At 31.9% G+C, this 19,345-nt stretch overlaps 1 protein-coding gene and 1 non-coding gene across 2 annotated transcripts; one reads left to right on the top strand and one right to left on the bottom strand.

Annotated features, from left to right (window-relative positions):
* Window positions 1-15,753: 15,753 nt before the first annotated feature.
* On the bottom strand, window positions 15,754-16,547 carry LOC18598728 (uncharacterized). Its single transcript, XM_007028382.3, is given in 2 exon segments — window positions 15,754-15,962; window positions 15,964-16,547. Coding segments are annotated over 2 exon segments (435 nt in total). The 5' UTR covers window positions 16,354-16,547; the 3' UTR covers window positions 15,754-15,917.
* Window positions 16,548-18,224: 1,677 nt separating this feature from the next.
* LOC148762557 (small nucleolar RNA snoR8a) lies at window positions 18,225-18,317 on the top strand. The gene has a single exon (XR_016026859.1). It is a non-coding gene; the product is annotated as a small nucleolar RNA snoR8a (small nucleolar RNA).
* The last annotated feature ends 1,028 nt before the right edge of the window (window positions 18,318-19,345 follow it).

Here is a 19,345-nt window from a genome sequence, read left to right as displayed (position 1 = left end):
TTATCAGAAAATATGTTAATGCCTTATGAGCTAACATCCTCTTACACTACTAGAAAACAAAGTTTTATCAATGGAATTTATTCCGTCGGTAAAAATTCGTCGGTATATATTGATGGATTACTGACCACTTACCAACGGAAGAGAGGCTAAGAATGCACCGACCGAATTTACTGACAAATGTACTTCAATCTGTAATTGGTCGATAACATGTTGGCAGCAATTATATTTGGAAGGTGGGAAAAATACCCATTAAACACTTTAGTCGAGAATGACCATACCGACCAAATATGCTAACAGAAATTGTCAATGGATATTTCGTCAAGAAAGTTGTGATTTTAGTGACAAAATTACTGATGGAAGTGTAGTCGAAGTACTTGTAGTTCCCTTTTGCAAAGTTCACCGACTGATATGCCGACTAAATTTTTGGCGATGAAAGGGTTTAAGCTTACCAAGGGGAAATTTCATTGGTAATTCTAAATAAAATGCTTAGGGTTTTCTTTTCGAGCATTTCTCCTTTTCCCCTTTTCTTCCCTCAGATCTGCCTTTCCCCTACAGACCACCCCTAACCTCTCTTCTCCGACATCAACAGACAACTCCCTACCTTAATTGGACACTCTCCATCATAAACCTAATTCTAATCGGACTCTCTCGAGTTGACGCCCCACGTTTTCCTCTCGTAAGCAAGAGCTTCCCTCATTCACTAGTGTCAATCGACATGTAGAGGCAATCAACCACCCCCACTCCTCTCCGAGCTTGAATCTCATACCGACCGAATACCCCTTCCCCCCGTCCAGAGTTGAATCTAGTGTTGACCACCCCACCTTTCCCTACCAACTGCCCCTCCCCTGTTGGGACGAGTAAGGCTATTTTTTTTATTTGCTTCAAATTTTTTTTATTAATCCTATTGCTAATTTTGCCCTTAATTTATTAGATTGGGCATGTTGTTATTTTTATTGTTATGTGAAACTAGTTGAGCAAATAAGTTGGATGGATCAGAGTTGCTTGTTAATTGATTGTGGAGTGTGGGGGATTGCGTTGCTAAATTGAGTTGAAGATTTTTTATTTGTGCTTGTTTATTGATTAGAAGCTATTGCTTGATTATTGAGTTTGGTTGTTATATAGAAGTATGAAGCTGTTGCTCTATTTTTTTGGATTGTTGTGGCTGGTTTTTAATTTCATTATAAATTTCATGTACTATATAGATATAATTTTTATTGATTTACAAGAACAAAACTTAGATATATATTAGGGTTATAAATTATATATAATGAAAATTTGAAATTTTTTTTAAAAAATAATGATAAATTATTTTGATGTACCATATATACAAAATTTACTACATGATGCAAATACAAAAAATTATAAATAATTTATATATGTAATAGTATATATATAATGATAAATTTGATGTACCATTTATGCATAATTTATAATAATTTACAATAAAATATATATATATATATATAAGTATATAACTTATATAATGATAAATTTGAAACTTTTGCAAAAAAAAATAATAATGATAAATTTAATGTACTATATATACAAAATTTTTTATTGTTGTACAATAAAAAAAATAATGAATGGAAAAAATTATTATTAAAAAATGGATTATACATAAGGTTATAAATTATATATAATGATAAATTTGAAATTTTTTAAAAAAATATTAATGATAAATTTGATGTATTATATATGCATAATTTTTATTGATTTGCAGTAACAAAAATTATATGTATGTATATATATAATGAATGTGACTAATTCTTTTAATAAGATTAATAATTCTAGTAATTAATTAATAATCAATTTTTACTATCTCATAATAAACGACTTCATATGTCTATTACATTTTTCAGAACGGAACGAGATTAGAGTTAGATGTATTCCCAAGTGGATTCAAGTGGATTTCTTAGGGCAGAATTTGTGAATGGCGTTGAAGAATTTATTTCATTTGCCTATGATCAACCTAGATATGTAAGAGGGAATAAGATTAGATGCCCTTACTCTCGGTGCATCAATAGCAAGTTCTTAACTACTGATAAGGTTTGGGAGCATCTATTTTGTAAAGGTTTTATCGGTGCATACACAATATGAGATTGACATGGTGAATCATTCCATGTCGGACAATCATCAAGACATTTTGTTTATGATCATGTCGAAGAAGTAAAGCATGGTACCAAAGTGGAAAATCCAAATGCTAAAATGGTTATGAGTGTTTTACGTCTAGATTTTCAATCCAATGTTGGGAATGAAAATGAAGGGGATATTCATGAAGATCCTAATTCAAATGCTGCAATATTTTTTTTAATTGTTAGATGATGTTGATTCAGCTTTATGGTTCGAATACACCAATCACACAAAACTATCAGCTATGTCCCAATTATTGAATGTGAAGTCAGAGTTTAACATGAGTGAGACATGCTTTAATTGTGTGATGCATCTAGTGAAGGAGATGTTGCCATCAGATGAAGCATTACTGGAGAACTTCTATAGAATGGAGACACAACTGAACGACCTTGGGCTCAATTATCAGAAAATTCATCCATGTAAGAATAATTGCATGTTGTTTTATAACGAATCTTTCTAGTTGTCTTATTGTTCATGTTGTGATCATCCTCGATATAAACCAAATAAATCAAAAGGAGAAAGGGTTAAGAAAATTTCTTATAAGATTCTGCGATACTTTTCACTCATTCCTAGATTACAGAGACTTTATATGTCTAAAAAAATAGCAAAACATATGACATGGCATGCTACACACCACTCCAATCATGGAGTGCTTAGACATCTAGTTAACGGTAAGGCTTAGCAACACTTTAATCAGATCCATCCGTTTTTTACGAGAGAGCCTCACAACTTCATACTCAATTTATGTTCTAATGGTTTCAATCCATTTAGTGTGGCGACCAAATCATACTCTATTTGGGAGTGCATGAAGCAATTATAACTTACCTATTTATAACTTACCTATTTATAAATAACCTCCCTATTTATAATTTAGCTCCGTGGATGTGCATGAAGCAACCATACATCTTTCTAAATATGGTCATCCCAGGGAGTAAAAGTCTTGGACCAAATATAGATGTTTTCCTGCGACCTCTAATAGATGAGTTAAAAGTTCTAGGGGACGAAAGTGTTGTCATGTATGATGCCTATGCAAAACAAAATTTTATTCTATGAGCAATACTCTTATGTACCATTAATGACTTCCCTACATATGGTATGTTGTCTGAATGGAGCACTCATGGACGTTGATCATGTCTTATTGCATGGAAAATGGGAATAGTTTCATCTTTCAGTATGAGAAAAAGCCTTGTTTCTTTTATTGTCATCGACAATTCTTGCCAATGGGTCATCCATTTTGTCGCCAAAAAGATAAATTTAAAAAACGTGTTGAAAGGAATTCTCCAATTCCTCATTTATCCAATGCCAAGATTTTGGAACAACTGGATGCAATTCCTAATATCACATATGAAGTAAAAGTTGGTGACCATAAGCTACCGGGTTTTAGGCAAACCCATAATTGGATGAAGAAAAGCATTTTTAAAGAGTCATCATATTGGAGTACAAATCTCATTCGTCATAACTTGGATGTAATGCATATTGAGAGTAATGTCTTTGATAATATATTCAACATGATGATGGATGTTTCGGGGAAGATGAAAGACAATATAAAGGCTCGACAAGATTTGGAGGTATGTTAGGCAGCCAAAATTGAATTTAATTACGCATAATGGTAAACTATATAAACTGAAAGTCATCTACACTTTGACTAAGAAGCAAAAAAAAACTGTGTGTTTATGGGTGAAACAATTACAACTACCAAATGGTTTTGCCTTTAATATTGTGAATTGTGTGAATAAGTAAGAATGGAAATTTTATGGGATGAAAAGTCATAATTGTCATGTTTTCATGCAGTGTTTGCTCCCAATTGCATTTCGCGATATGGTTCCTCACACTATTTGGAATACAATTGTTGAGATCTCACATTTCTTTCATGATATATGTGCAATTGAACTACGACTTGATCATATCAATGCATGGGAAGGAAAAATTGTGGAAACAATATGCAAATTAGAGAAGATTTTTCCCTCTGGGTTTTTCAACTCAATGGAACATTTGCCAATCCACTCGGCATATAAAGCTAAGGTTCGAAGACCGTTCCATTATTGATGGACGTATCCTTATGAGAGGTATTAGGAGCCACATATGTAATTTAGTTATTATTTTAGGGTTAATATGAGAATCTAACAATCACGTTGATCTTCAGGTTCTTGCATCATCTAAAAAAAATTCATAATCAAGCATTTGTGGAAGGGTCCATTTGTGAAGCATATCTCATCAAGGAAATATCAACGTTTTGCTTAATGTACTTCAAGCCTACCATCCTAACAAGAATAATGATGGTGGAGACTTTGATGCATCCGATCGTCTTTTGGTTTTCACCCATCCTGGCCAACCTTTAAGTTCATTTGAGAAACAGCAATACCTAGAGAATGATGAGTTCTATGTTGTAGAACTATATGTACTTATGAATTGCAAAAAGATATTATCATACATTGAATAAGTTTAAGTCGATTTCAAGTTTAGAAAAGTACGTAAAGTTAATTGTATTAATTCACTATATGTTCTTCCTATGTCTAGGATGTTCGATGAGGTAGTGAAAAAAGAACGATATGGTATTTTCGAGAAGGAATTGGAGAAAATTCGTGACACAATCTTTCAAAATTGGTGTAAACAATATGTAAGTTATCATTCATCAATCTAAATGTAAGTGTTAAAATAACACTTGAAATAATTATATGGCATGTCAATTTCTTGTAGGTGGCTCAAAATGTGAATCAAATTGATTACCGTTTGGTCTACATGTCACATGGGCCTAGTCATATGGCGATGTGTTACAAAGGTTACTATGTAAATGGATACAAGTTCCATACGTTGAAACTTGGAGAAAATCGTTCAACAACAAATAGTAGTGTTTGCATCAAAGGAAGTTGCTATAATGATTACGATCATGACTTTTACGGTTTGTTGGTCGATATCATTGAGTTAGAATGCTTTGGTGTAAACAATAGAGTAGTTCTGTTCAAATGTCATTGGTTTGATATCGAAAAGGTCTCACATTTGATCATGTTAATGGGTTGATTGAAATTAGACACAACTCAATTCTTGCTAGTAATAAGCCTTTTGTTTTAGCTGAACAAGCTACTCAAGTTTACTACAGTCATACCCATTAAACAAAAGAAATCGACATGATTGGTGGGTAGTGTTCAAAACGAAGGCTTGAGGTCGATTTGATATTTCGAATAATGAAGTTGTGTATCAAGAAGATGAATACAATATCAATTCCCGATTTGATCATCTTTCAAATGACCTTTACACCAATACAATTCTTATTAGTGGTGAGTATGAAAAGGTTAATACGTTTGTTGAGGTCGAACATATTGAAGAAGATGATGACGATGAAGAAGTTGAAGGAGAAAACGGAGAGACAAAGGAAGATGCAGAAGAAGACGATGATAATGAAAGCAATGATCCTGAAGATAAGAATGATGAAAATGAGTTTGCATGTTCAGATAATGATTGAGGGTTGATGGTTTTTTTTTATATATTTAGATCATGTAAAAATGTTGACATGATGTACTTTTTTATGCTGATTTATTTATATATGTCATTTTGTTTAAACTATCAGCCATTATTTACATCTTTTTAATGATCATGGAATTACATTTATTGACAGTACTTAATATTAATGATTATGCATTACATTTGTTGTTAGTTCATAATAATGATTAATTGTTAATGTGATGACAGATTTTTGCACTGTCATGGTTAAATATAAGACTACTGCTGGCCCTCGAGCACGGTCGAGTGGCGTAGGTAATTTAGCTACGCCCCTTCCGATTCCATCTCCTCAGTCTTCACCACTAGCTATGCAACCACCGATGCCACCATGTCATCAATACCATCGATGTCTACACCGGTAACTACCCTATTTGATATAGAGGAAACACCGTTAACTCCGACTACCACCACAAGTGCGTTAAACTCTGTATTGCAGTCTAAGGGTCAAGGGCTTAGTGTAGGCTTGCAAACTCTTACCAATTCATACCGACAAATCTTTTTGCATTCTATCGAAGATAGGTAATTTACAATTATTAGCTTATTTCATTACATGTAATAATTTCATTAATGTGTTTTAATAAAGATCTATTGATTTTATGGTACATTTACAAAGACTGGAGTGACTCCAACCATCACAAGAATAATCAAGAGTCACTTCAATGGACCTTGGCCGATATGGAAGTTAATTCCTACCGTTGTGAAAGATGCCGTTTGGCGTAAATTTGAGGTACAATATATTTATTGTATATTTATCCAGGTTTCCTTTAACAATATTGATATAAATATTCATTACTTATGTAGAAGTCTTTTACATGGGCTGATGCTGATGCTTCGATGATCCGTAGCATATGGGAGAAGATTTGCAAAGATCGATTAAAAGATCTATTAGTAGATGAGCTCAAGAAAGCCAAGAGGGATGCCTGCACTTGTCATGATCTCCTCTTAACTAAAGGGAAGGTGTGCCCCTGAATCACTGCAGAGGTTTGGGACCGACTAGTCGATAATGTCTAGGCCACACCAGAGTGGCAGCGAAGATCTGCGAAGGCCAAGCAAAACCACCTAACAGAGAAAGACGATAACATAGCAAAGCACACAAGGGGTTCTTTACCTTTTGCTTTACATTAGAAGAAAATGGTATGGATTCTTAACTCGTAAAGCCAATAATGTCAACATTTTGATGTTGTCATTGTGCTATTGACGATTGTGAACCGAAGCCATGCATATGTTTTGATGATGTGTTTTTTTTTTTTTTTTTTGAGTGTGTTATGTGTTGTCGTTGTTTTACGATTTTAAAACATGTTGTCATTGTGTTGTTAAAGATTGCGGAAACATGCATATTGATGATCATGCATTTTTTTTTTCTTTTTGTGATTGTCTGGGATGCTCCAAAGACTAGCGACATTCTTTGAGGTTTTTGAGTGCACTCACAAGCGACAGAAAGGTACCGAAGAGTTTGTCGACAACAAGTCGAAGACTATTAGTGTAAGTAATAAAAATGAGTTAGCTTATTTTAATTATATTATTGAATATGTGTATATGTTCCTTAACAATTTTATTAATATATAATGTCATTTTCTTTTCTATTTGTAGGAATCATACACATCTGCCATATTGCAAAAGTACGGTGATGATCCATCATCCCAATCAGAGTTCGATCCAGTAGCATGGTCTAAGGCAATTGGAGGGCTGCAAACCATTCGGACCCATGTCTATGGGTTTAACACCAAGATGCGACCTACTACATTATTTGCTCCAGCTACAACATCTGAGTCTACTTGTGGTTCGATGCCTTCTTCTGCTACTGCACAAGTTTCATCATCTGAACTAGAGGGCTATCAAGAAATGAAGATCAATGTGAAAAAGCTGAAGACTGACATGTCCGATATTAAGTCCATCATGAAAGTTATCCTTGAGAGGCTTCCAGATCCAGCTGTTAAGTCTTCATCATCACAGCAGTCTCATTCTCAATCACAATAGTAATCTCCCTTTCCTCATGATTTGGCTGATGAACAATTGTAATTCCTTTTCGTTGTGCTATAGATTTTTTATATTAATGTTTTTCATAGACTTTGAACATTTTTTTTTATTTTCAAAATATTTTGGGTGTTTTTTCCATTATATAATACATTTGGAGTAATTTTTTAAACAAAATTATTACTTTAAATATATTAATAATATTATTATTCAATACAGGAAACACAAAAATATTAATATATAAATTAATTATTGCAGATGAAATTACTAACAAAATTCTTTCAATATCGACGTATTTTATTTATTTTTACCAACGGAATAGTACCCATTACTGATGGAATAAGTCAAGAATTTTAGTTGCTAATTCCGTCAAGAATTCCATAAGTAATCCATCGATAAATTACCGATGAGTTTTTCTACCAAGATATCCGTCGGTATATTATCGTCAGATTTGTCGACAGTAAAATTTTCAGTCAGTAACTTTACTTATTCAAATTACCAACGGATTTTTGTCATCACCGACAAATTTTTTGACAAACGAATCAGATTTTTTACCGACCAAGATTTTAGTTTGTGATATTTTCGATGAAATTTTAAAATGTCGACAGAAAATTATTACCGATGACGGTATTTTCGATAGAGTAACGATGGATTTTTCCATCAATAATTCTGTCGGTAATTGATATTACGGACGGAATGCACACCTTTAACGACGGATTTTTTCGTTGGTAAAACTGGATTTTTCTAATAGTGTTATTGGTTGCATTCATTACACCAGTTTTGGGGTATAGAAATTAAATTAATGAAAATCTCATAATACAAGGGCCTATGAGGTACTTTGACTCTTGAGTTACATGAGTGCTTCCCTCTCCCCATTTAGTACAGTGGTGCACTTCCAAAAGCTCTATGACAAAAACCACAATAATCCTAGTAACCTTTACATTTATCTGAAAATATGTTAATGCCTTATGAGATAACATCCTCTTATTGGCTGCATTCATTACACCCTTCAGCATGTATATGTGGCTGGGAACTCATGTAGGGACTTCTAGCAAGGTTACAAGCTCTCTCTAGGATCCTCTCTCTCTCTCTCTCTCTCTCTCTCTCTCTCTCTCTCTCTCTATACCATCTTCTAATCCAAACTTGCTCCTTATTCCCCCATATTCGCTACTTTCACATTTTGCTCTATCGTCTGCCTCAGCATTTGGTACTTGAAGATCTACTTCAATCTTACAATCTCTGACTCTCAGTACATCGATCCCCTTTTATATATTTGTAACATGACTCTCAGTACATTTTCTCCATATTGACTCTCAATAAACTACCTCTTCCTATTAAAAAAAAAAAAACCCTTCACGCTTATCAATTACAATTTGGAATGTGGATTAGGATTGATAGTAGAATTTTGAACTTACCATTTGACCTGTACAAAGATGATAAGACTCTTCCCTCGAAAGTAGGTCAGTAAGGCAACCTCACTTATTGCCAATGAACAAATCTAGTACTGCAAGAATAGATGGCTTGACATGAAAAGAGAACTGTATCAATCAGAAAACCTTGGTTCAAAGGGGATAAGGAGTTGATTCATGCATTAAAGGACAGTGGAGTTGAGAACATGTGGGCTACCACTCTGGACCAGCTTTACATTATTAGGGACAAAACAGTTGTTGAAATTAAGCTGAGGGACATTGGACCCCTTGGTTATAAAGTCCGATTTAAATGTTTCCCTCATGAATCATGATTTTAGGGTGTTTTTTTTTAGCCTTACTTATTGAAAAGGCTTAGCTAGGCTAAGTTAAGACCTTTCACAGATTGACATACACTGTCTCCATTGATTTAATTTCCATAATTGTGAAAATACTATAAATTTAACCCATATTTTTGACTATTTAATTTTGTGGCAGATAGTTAGCTAAAAGTCATGTCGGTAAGAGCTGTCGGTAAAAGCCGTTTTTGATGTTGGCCTTTTTCTTCAGAAAAATAATATGTTGCTAGTGTGTGTGTGTATATATATAAAAGATGACTTGCTGGGTTTTGTGCCTGCCCCTCAGATCATTTTGAAGGTACTTTTTGTTTTCTTCTTTAACATTTCTAAAATTCCCTTCTAAGGTTTTCCTTGTGTTTCCTTAATCAGAATAAACGAGCGATCCCACATAGTCCCAAAGGAGTTGAGATTAGAGAGAGGTGGAGCCACATGATTTGCATGAATAACTTATGTACATAATTTGAAAGTAAGAAGAAAGAGTAACTGTCTTATGATATGATTTATATATTCAAAAATTTATGATGAACTGATTAAATTATATATCCTTATCTGACCATATGAAGGATGGGTGTTCCTTCCTTCAACTCCAAAGCAGGGAAGGGCGTGCATATAATCTCACTCTTCTACTTACCTAGTTACTCATGAATCAAGCAATCACTTAAATGTTCCACTAACTACAAGTCTGCACTACGATTTGTATACAGTTCGGCTCATGTTTATTTTGAAAAACAATTCTATTATTTTGCGATGTTTGGTTTTTTAAAAATCGAATTGAATGCTCTTTAAAATCGATAAAATAAATAATTTATTTTACTAAAAAAATAATATAAATTTTTTAAAAAAATTTAATTAAAAATTTTTTTATTTTTCATCTTTTGAACTGAATTAACCCCTAACCAAGTAGGTTAATTCAATATCCAAACTCGAATTGACCAGAACGTAATAAAAAAATTAAACTTATTCAAACCAAACATAGTACTACAATCTAAATTAGTTTTTGATTTTCTCAACCCTTTAAACTCGACAATGTTTAAAAATTTATTGTTAAGGTTTTCTATAATTTTTGAATTCCTCAATAATCCTTAACGAAAAGAAGACAAGTGTTTAAAAGTACTAACTTAAAGAAGTAAAGATGACATGGAGCGCGTGCCAAGTTATTTAAAACTCATGATTTATTTTCATTAAAAAATATGCAAAAAAAAAGAGTAGTTAAAAAATCTTATTGAAGTTTTTGTTTATAAACACTTATAATAATATATATCCAACACAAGTGATTAAATTTTTTTAGTTTCTTGATAAATCACGTTAGGACTCCAAGCCAAGTAAAGACAAGCATAGAGTTTAATCTCTAGCACAAAGGTCCATGAAAATATCTGGTATGGTCCGATAGGAGCTGGCAAGCAATAGCCACAATTAGAAGAAAAGCTCGAGGTTCCCGTGAGCGAATTGATTGATATTACGGAGCCCTACCTGGGAAAGGTTTTTGTCCATATGTTACCACTTGTTTGGATAAAGGGCCCCTGTTCTGCCTTTTACTTTACAACTCCAATTGTTTCTTCTACATAACCAAATCATCAATCAATAATTTGTCTGGCGGTGCTTTCATTGTGAAATGATCTCCAGGCAATATGCATATGTTGGTTACTATTCCCATCAAATTAAGTAGAGCTCGTGATTTCCCACTTGATTATATTTTGATAAGCAAACTAATTAAGCCCCCACTTTGCTTTGAGTTTATGTAATGCGATTGAACATTGGGATCGAGCTTGTCGCATGTAATGGTTAAGGATTATACCAGATTTGTCAATATGGTATAATTCAATGTTGAATTTTGTTATCATACACCAAAGTTAACCATGAAATAGATATGACGTTTATACCATCTTTCCAACACTGTCCATTTTTCTTTAATTTTCAGAAATTAGATGGAAATTTCATAATGACCCACTTGTGCATTTTTGTCCAACATAAAGTACCATGTCATGATTTTTTTTTAATTTTTTAAATATCGTAAATAAAATATTTCAAAAAAAAAATTTTTCATCCTTAATGATTGTTCAGAAATCAACCAAAATAAAAAAATTGCGGCAAAATTGAGTATCAACCTAGTTGAAGTATTTTGGCGAAATTCAATTAATATCATTTTAGCTCAACTTGTTAAGTGGCTTAATTTCTTAAATCAGGCATTGCCTCGCATGGGAGTTTGCCAGCAACAAGATAAGACTTATCTCCCATAGAAATAAAACCTGTAGAAGAGAACTGGTCATTATTCAATCTGGACAGGCAGCTAGGAGGCTGGGGCAGAGCTGGAGAAAAGAGTAGAAAGATGGTAAAGAGGCAAGTAGCTAGAAAAGGGTATAGAAAATGTTTTCTACTCATATTTGGTTGGAGAAATAATTGAGTGGGAAAAAAACTTAGAAAAGATATCAAAATATTCTCTTGGAATCCCGACAAACAATCTCTTCAAATTGAAAATATTAGAATAAAGAAAAACAAAAGAAAAAAAGTGTGTGTGATACAAAAAATTTCTTAAGTGTTCTTTCATGTTGATTCTTCATAAAACATATTGTTGAAAACTGATATAATACATTCTTATATTTCCTTTCACTATTATCATTTTTAAATCTTTCTTAACTTCCCATCTTTTTCAGTTTTTCATTTTTTTTAATAAAAAATAATTTTTCATATATTGATAATGACTTTACTACATTATGTTGATTCAAGTCTTTAGCCTTAGATTAGACACAATCAGTTTTTCATCTTAACATTTAATTTCTTCGAATTAGGTTCTATCTAGATGCTACTAATCTAGGACGGATCATGATTGATCTTGAGTACGGATAAATTTTCACAACGAAATAAAGTTTATATAACTTTATTAATTTATAATTTCATTAAAATAAAAAAAAATGAAGAAGATCCTTTTGACTTGCAAGCATTCCTTTCTTTCTATCTTTTCTCATTTTAACAAGTGTGAAAAGATGATATTTTTTGCAAAAAAAAACAAAGCCAAGAAACATAATATCAAATAACTTATTACAATTGCTTTTCAAAAAAAAAAAACTTATTACAATCGAATTATATATATTTAATTAATGTTCTTATAAATGGGTGTTCCTTATGCTTTAAGTATATGAAAGTATACATAGTTACTTTGTCTTCTCCAATTAGAGTGAGGGAAAAAGTAAAACGTATTGAATTTATTATATATATATTCCTTTGCTCTTCTCAAATTTGACATTAAAAAAAAACTAAAATAAGAAAATGGAAGAGAGTAGTACTAGGTAGATGAAATCCATAATATGGAGAAGAAATTAAGTGGAGGAGATCGAACCAACACCGAAATGCCCATGTTCCACTGGATCGAGTTGGTCCCAAGACCAGGCAGTGAATTATTATACCGGTTCTAACCATACCACAATCTACCGCAAAGTAAAGCAGGTTTCGCCAGGGAAGATCGTGGGATCGAACTAAACATTTTGATACTGCATTTGGTAGAAAAGGAAAAACAAAAAGTGAAAAAAAGAAAGAAAGTCTTTTGAATGCAATAAATGATTCGTTCATGCACCCACTTTTCCTATAATGCACGTTAACATTAGATAAAACAATTTCTCTTTGCCAAAGATACATGTAGTAAGGCTTTCTAATTAGTTTGCCATTCCTAGAGCTATTCGGCCCATCCTAATTAAAAGGATATTAAAATACATATAGGAAAATAAAAGAAGCCTAGTCAAATGGCAACTTGCATCCCAGCAAGTGGCATTGAACCATCCGACTAAGTAATCTGTTGTCTGGTGGATGGGATCCCACCTCCATCATATACCCTAACCTAAAAGCGAATTCAAGTTATAGCCTTCACTCTTAACTAAACTATTAGAAATTAAGGAATATAAAAACAGCACATTTGAGCGCCATACAATGCCTGTAGTAATTGATACACCATGCAGCTATTTTTCATGTTATCGAGGAAACATTTTGGATAAGGAAGGATTCAAATCCCACCTTTTAAATTAAAAAAATACATTTTCATTTATTATTGAGCCAAATGTTTAACATGATTACAAAATTATTAGTTAATTCAAAAAACCACTTTTTTTTTTGCGCGAGGCGATGGAATGGTATACGGGTTGGAGATGACTCCGCTGTATATATATATAAACTATCATGGTGTATTTCTGCCTCTTCCTTTGCCAATCAGAAAGAATGAAAAGAACAGCCAAATATTTTCTTTTGTAGAGAAGAATGTTGAGTTCATAATATGATAATGCTCTTTAACCAAAACAAAAGGAGATTATAGATTTTGGAATAATTTCTGACATGTATATGTAAGGTAATCAGAGTTTCTGTATGTCTAATTAACTATGTGTACATAAGGCATGTCATGACTTGAAAAATTATAATATTACAAAAATGCAACCATTATGACTATAGTTGAGGAGGAAAAAGAATAAAAAAATAAAAGAAAATAAGAAAAAGAAAAAGACGAAGAAGAAGAGAGTAAACACTACACTGGAGATATTCTTTAAAACAATATTCATTTCAAACTGGGTATAGCCAAAACACCTTTATCCCAAAAGGCGGCTGGAATATTGCGGAAGTTGTGGTTATTAGGTTTCAAGTAGCCACTATCCATCCACCATCCATGTTTGACAACTTTTTTTCCACTTGCCTTTTAATGAATACCCTTGTGGAACAACTTGACCTTAGCTGACTAACAGGTCAAGAATGTTATACTCTTTCTACAACACAAACTAATTAAAAGAATGTACGATTCTTTATGACAAAACCAAGCTTGAAGCTGTGTTCTTCGTTTCTTTTTCCTTTATTTTTGGAGAAAAGGTTTTTTTTTTTTTCTTCAATCTAAGTAGTGTTATATATATAATCATATATGATAAATTCCATCAAACTAGCTAATAGCATCCAAGCAGAAAATTGAGGTGTCAAAGTTAAGTGACTTCTAGAGTTTATGTGTGTTTGTCTGCATAGCTGTACGTATTTGTCTTGACAATCTTTAGAGATTGCCATCAATTCTAAATCGCATTTTCAAGAAAATAGGATGAATAGTATCAGTTTGGCAAAACTATTGTAGCAGATGGCAAAAATCATTCCCTCACCGATATGAACTAAGATAATGGCAACTATTTGATAAATATGTAGGCACCTTTCTGTCGCTCTCTCTCTTGCAAGCCAGTCAGCCCACAGTATTCATTCCGGCCCCTTTTAAAGTATAGAAGAATATCAAAGTGGGATAATATATATATATATATATATATATATATATACATATATATATATATATATAAATGTGCAAACTTTTTCAGTATCGAGAAGAAACATGTACGCACTAGCTAGTAGGCTTACCGTATAGCCATCCTCCCTGGAGGGTAAAGCATCTTTCCATAGGACTACAAAATTGAGGATGAGCGAGACATTTCCTCATCATAACAAGCCAAAAGCTAAAGAAAACGAACCCTAGAAAGTGTAACAAAGGATAAAGTGTAATGAATTTGAAAAAGCTTTCCTGCCTTTCTAACATGCATTACAATTATAAAAGTTATACTATATACTAGATAACCATATATACTTGAAGTTATTTTCTGGGCATGAACCAAAAATCCAGCTTGGTAATTAATTGATATATATACACCACAATCACAACATGTCATGATAAGGATATAAATACAAACATAAATGTACAGAAAATATATGACAGCATATTATTATATATAATTAATTTGTTCTACAGTATTTGTAACGAAAGTAAGCTAAGGTTATGAAAAGAAGTGAGGCATTCCTCTTTTCCAAACTCTACGGAAAACCAAGTTTGGCTCACCTTTGATGAGCTTCCCTACAAAATCTTCCTTCTCGGGACCTGGAAAATCAACTTGAACCACTAATTTTGCTTTTAGCCTCCTAAAGCAGAGTCTTTTCACAAATCCCCAGCAGCTCTTACTATGACATGCTTTTCACATCACTCCAAACATAAGAAGGCGTTTGGTCTGCAAAGGGTTAGGTTTTCTAAGCAGCCCATATATTCAGAGAGAGCTTATTTTAAGTTTTTGCTCTCATGGGGCCGGGGCCTATCTGTACCTGTAGAGATTGAATGTGCTGGGTCCCAGACTCTCACACTCGGTTCTTGCACTTCGTGTAATTACTGTACATCTTCAGCTTCAATATCCTTTTTCTTTCCATATGTCTGGCAGGAATCACTCAAAATCTCTTTTAAGACTATAATTTTTAGTCCTTCCAAACAGGCCCTAAACCATATGAAGTGACAAGGAAAAGCAATAGCAAGCAAATTGCAACAATATCCATCGAGATATAATATATGCATATATATATATATTTCTTGCAACACTAAGAACAATATCATCAGATTCATTCAATTAAGAAAACCATCATCATATATATAATTTCAGACATTACATAAATTGAACAAGACATTAACGTGCGTACGTATGTAAACACCCAAAGAGCAGCTGTAGACAGGGCCTAAGAAAGCTTACTCTATTTACATTTCATCAAAGACTCCTTAGCGCATCAAGATTATTCATAAGAAAGGGCTCGGAGGCAAGAACCCTGTCAAATTCTCTAAGCATCTGGGGTGTAAAAACCTCGTCAAAGGTCTCAAAGGGGACATCGTGATGAGCCCTGGTGGGCTGCTCATGATGATGAACAGCTTGGTCCCCTACTCTAGGGACCTCTAGCGCATGATCGTCAGTACTGTTTTTAACGGCATCCGGGACCTTCTGATTGCTGCCGACGTCGTCGTCGTCGGTGTCGGTGAACTTGGTTGGGTCGGGCAATTCGGCATCTTGGCCAGTGAGTTCTTGCACTAAGGCCCTGAATTTTGAGGCACTGGTCTTCACCTTCATGGGGTTGGATATGTACACTACTTTGATAGGCTTATTATTGTTCTTCTTCTTCTTGGATTTGGCCTTTTTGGCTGCTTTGCTGTGCTGCAAACTGCCTAATGAATTATCCATTCCAGGCTTAGAAACTCTACACCTGGAAAAGGCTACTGATTTTCAGTGGAAACGATTGTTAAGAAGGGGGAGTTTGAGGGAAAAGAATAAGTTTTCCGGAAAAAGAAGATCAGAAAAGAGAGGAAAATAAAAATGGAGGAGAAGAGAAGAAAAAAAGAAAGTTGGGGACGTTCGGATGTAACCAATGGATACAAACAACAAATGAAGGCATATCAATGTACTAATCCAGACGCTACTTAAAGCGCGTTTCAACCACATTTTCGTTTCAAGAAAATAAAAGAGTAAAAAGATCTATCCACTTTCTGTACCCTTCAATTTTATTTAATTTAAGTTTTATACTTAAAATCAAAATAATTTAATCTTTTGATTTTTAGAATTTCATCAATTTAGTCCCTCTCCCTAACGACATCCAATATTTTCGTTAAAAGATAACGTTCAACATTGACGTGTCACATTTTGATAACGTGACAATACCATATAACATCGGGTGATGACGTGACAATACCACGTGGCACTAGATGATGGTGTGTTAGTATTGGAAGATAAAAAAAAAAATTTAAATTTTTGTCACGTCATAGAGACTAAATTGAATAAAAATATATAGTACATGGACTAAAATGAACAAAATTGAGATGTTGAGGGACTAAATTGAAAAAAAATATTTAAAATATATAAATTTTTAAGTGGATTATTGATATGTTTATTAACAAACCAAATATATAAGTGTAAAAAATTTATAGTATTAAAATATATATATATATATATATTCTTACTTGATTATTTGATTTTAGAACATATAAATTAATTTATCTTTTTTACAAAAGTTAAGTTTGAATTCTCTTTCTATAAAAAAAAATTTTAAAAAATTTCATATTTGAAGTCAAATTTAGATAAATAACTTGTATTATGTTAAAATAAAATAATATAAAATGACTAAATAAATTATTTTTTCTCCTATTTATAATAGCATAAAAATTTGAAATTAATTTAACTTAGTTTTTAACTTAAGTTATAGTCAAATTAGCAAAATATGTTGATTTAGTCATTAGTCTCTTGATTTAGTCTCAAAATCAAAGCAATTTAGTCTATTGATTTTGGAAATTTCGTAAATTTAGTCTCTCCCCTTAACGATATCCAATTTTTTCAACAAATGATGATGTCAACACTAACGTATCATATTTTGATGATGTGGCAATGCCACTTGGCATCGAGTGATGAAATGGTAATGCCACGTGGCACTAGATGATGACGGGTCAATGTTGACATGGCACTGACATGCTGACGTGTCAATGTTGACATGGCACTGACATGCTGACATGTCAGTGCCACGTGGCAGATTAAAAAAATTTCAAAAAAAAATTCTACCACGTTATATGGACTAAATTGAATAAAATTATATAATATAAGGACTAAATTGAACAAAATTAAGATGTTGAGGGACTAAATTGAAAAAAAATTTAAAAAACACAAATCTTTAAGTAAATTATAGATATGCTTATCAATAAGTCAAATATTTAAGTGTAAAATATTTATAGTGTTGAAAAATATATATAAATATTTTCTTACTTGATTATTTGATTTTAGAACATCTAAATTAATCTATTTTTTTTTACAAAAATTAAGTTTGAATTCTCCTTCTACAAAAAAATTTTGAAAAAATTTCATACTTGAAGTCAAATTTAGATGAATAACTTGTATTACGTTGAAATAAAATAATATAAACTAACTAAATAAATTCTTTTTTGTTTTATTTATAATAGTATAAAAATTTGAAATTTATTTAACTTAATTTTTAATTTGAGTTAAAGTCAAATTAGCAAAATATGTTGATTTAGTTTTTTCATTTAAAAAAAATGAAAAACTGATATATAGAGTTAGTGATGATTATAAAAATAATTTCTCGTTGTGACTTACTTAATTTGTACATGACAAACCTCTTATTACAACCATAAAATCTGAGCTCCACCCTTTCAATTATTTATTTATTTTTTGCGTTTTTATTTTGTTTAATATTTCAAGTTATATTTTTTAAGTTGAAATTTCTTAAATTAAAGATTGTATTTATAGTTGATGAAGTTAAATATAATTGTAAATATTTGTACCATTTTATTTTATTAATAAAATTTTTGTAGATCCAAATTAATAATTAAACTTTAAATTTAGATTAAAATTATTGTGGTATTTGAATTTAAATAAAATAATTTTGTAAGAAATTTTAAGTAAATTTAAATAAATGATAAATTAGGTAAGAGCTGAATAATTTTAGAAGAATATGTATTTGTAAATTGTGAAAATTGTAACTAAATCAACATATTTTGCTAATTTGAGTAAATTTAAATAAAAGATTAATTGGGTAGGAGTTGAATAATTTTAAAAGAATGTATATTCGTAAATTGTGAAGGTTGTAACTAAATAAGCATATTTAGTCATTTTATATTATTTTAATTTAACTAATGCAAGTTATTCAACTAAATTTGACTTTAAGTATGAAATGTTTTCAAAATTTTTTTATAGAAGGAGAATTCAAGCTTAATTTTTGTAAAAAAGATAAATTAATTTACATATTTTAGAATCAAATAATCAAGTAAGAAAATATTTATATATATTTTTTAACACCATAAAATTTTTACACTTAAATATTTAGCTTATTAATAAGTATATTAATAATCTACTTAAAGATTTGTATTTTTCAAATATTTTTTTTAATTTAGTCTTTCAACATCTCAATTTTGTTCAATTTAGTAATTGTATTATATATTTTTGTTTAATATAGTCTCTATGACGTGACAGAATTTTTTTAAAATTTTTTAATCTACCACGTGGCACTGGCATGTCAGCATGTAAGTGTCACCTCAGCACTGACACATCATCGTCTAGTGCCATGTTACATTGCCACGTCATCACTCGATGCTACGTGGCATTACCATGTCATCAAAATGTGACACGTCAGCATTAATGTCATCGCTGACGTCATCCTTTAACAAAAAAATTA

The sequence above is a fragment of the Theobroma cacao genome, chromosome 5 (genome assembly GCF_053813885.1).
Source record: "Theobroma cacao isolate CCN51 chromosome 5, ASM5381388v1, whole genome shotgun sequence".
NCBI lineage: Eukaryota > Viridiplantae > Streptophyta > Magnoliopsida > Malvales > Malvaceae > Theobroma > Theobroma cacao.
This window is presented reverse-complemented; position numbering and strand designations above follow the sequence as displayed.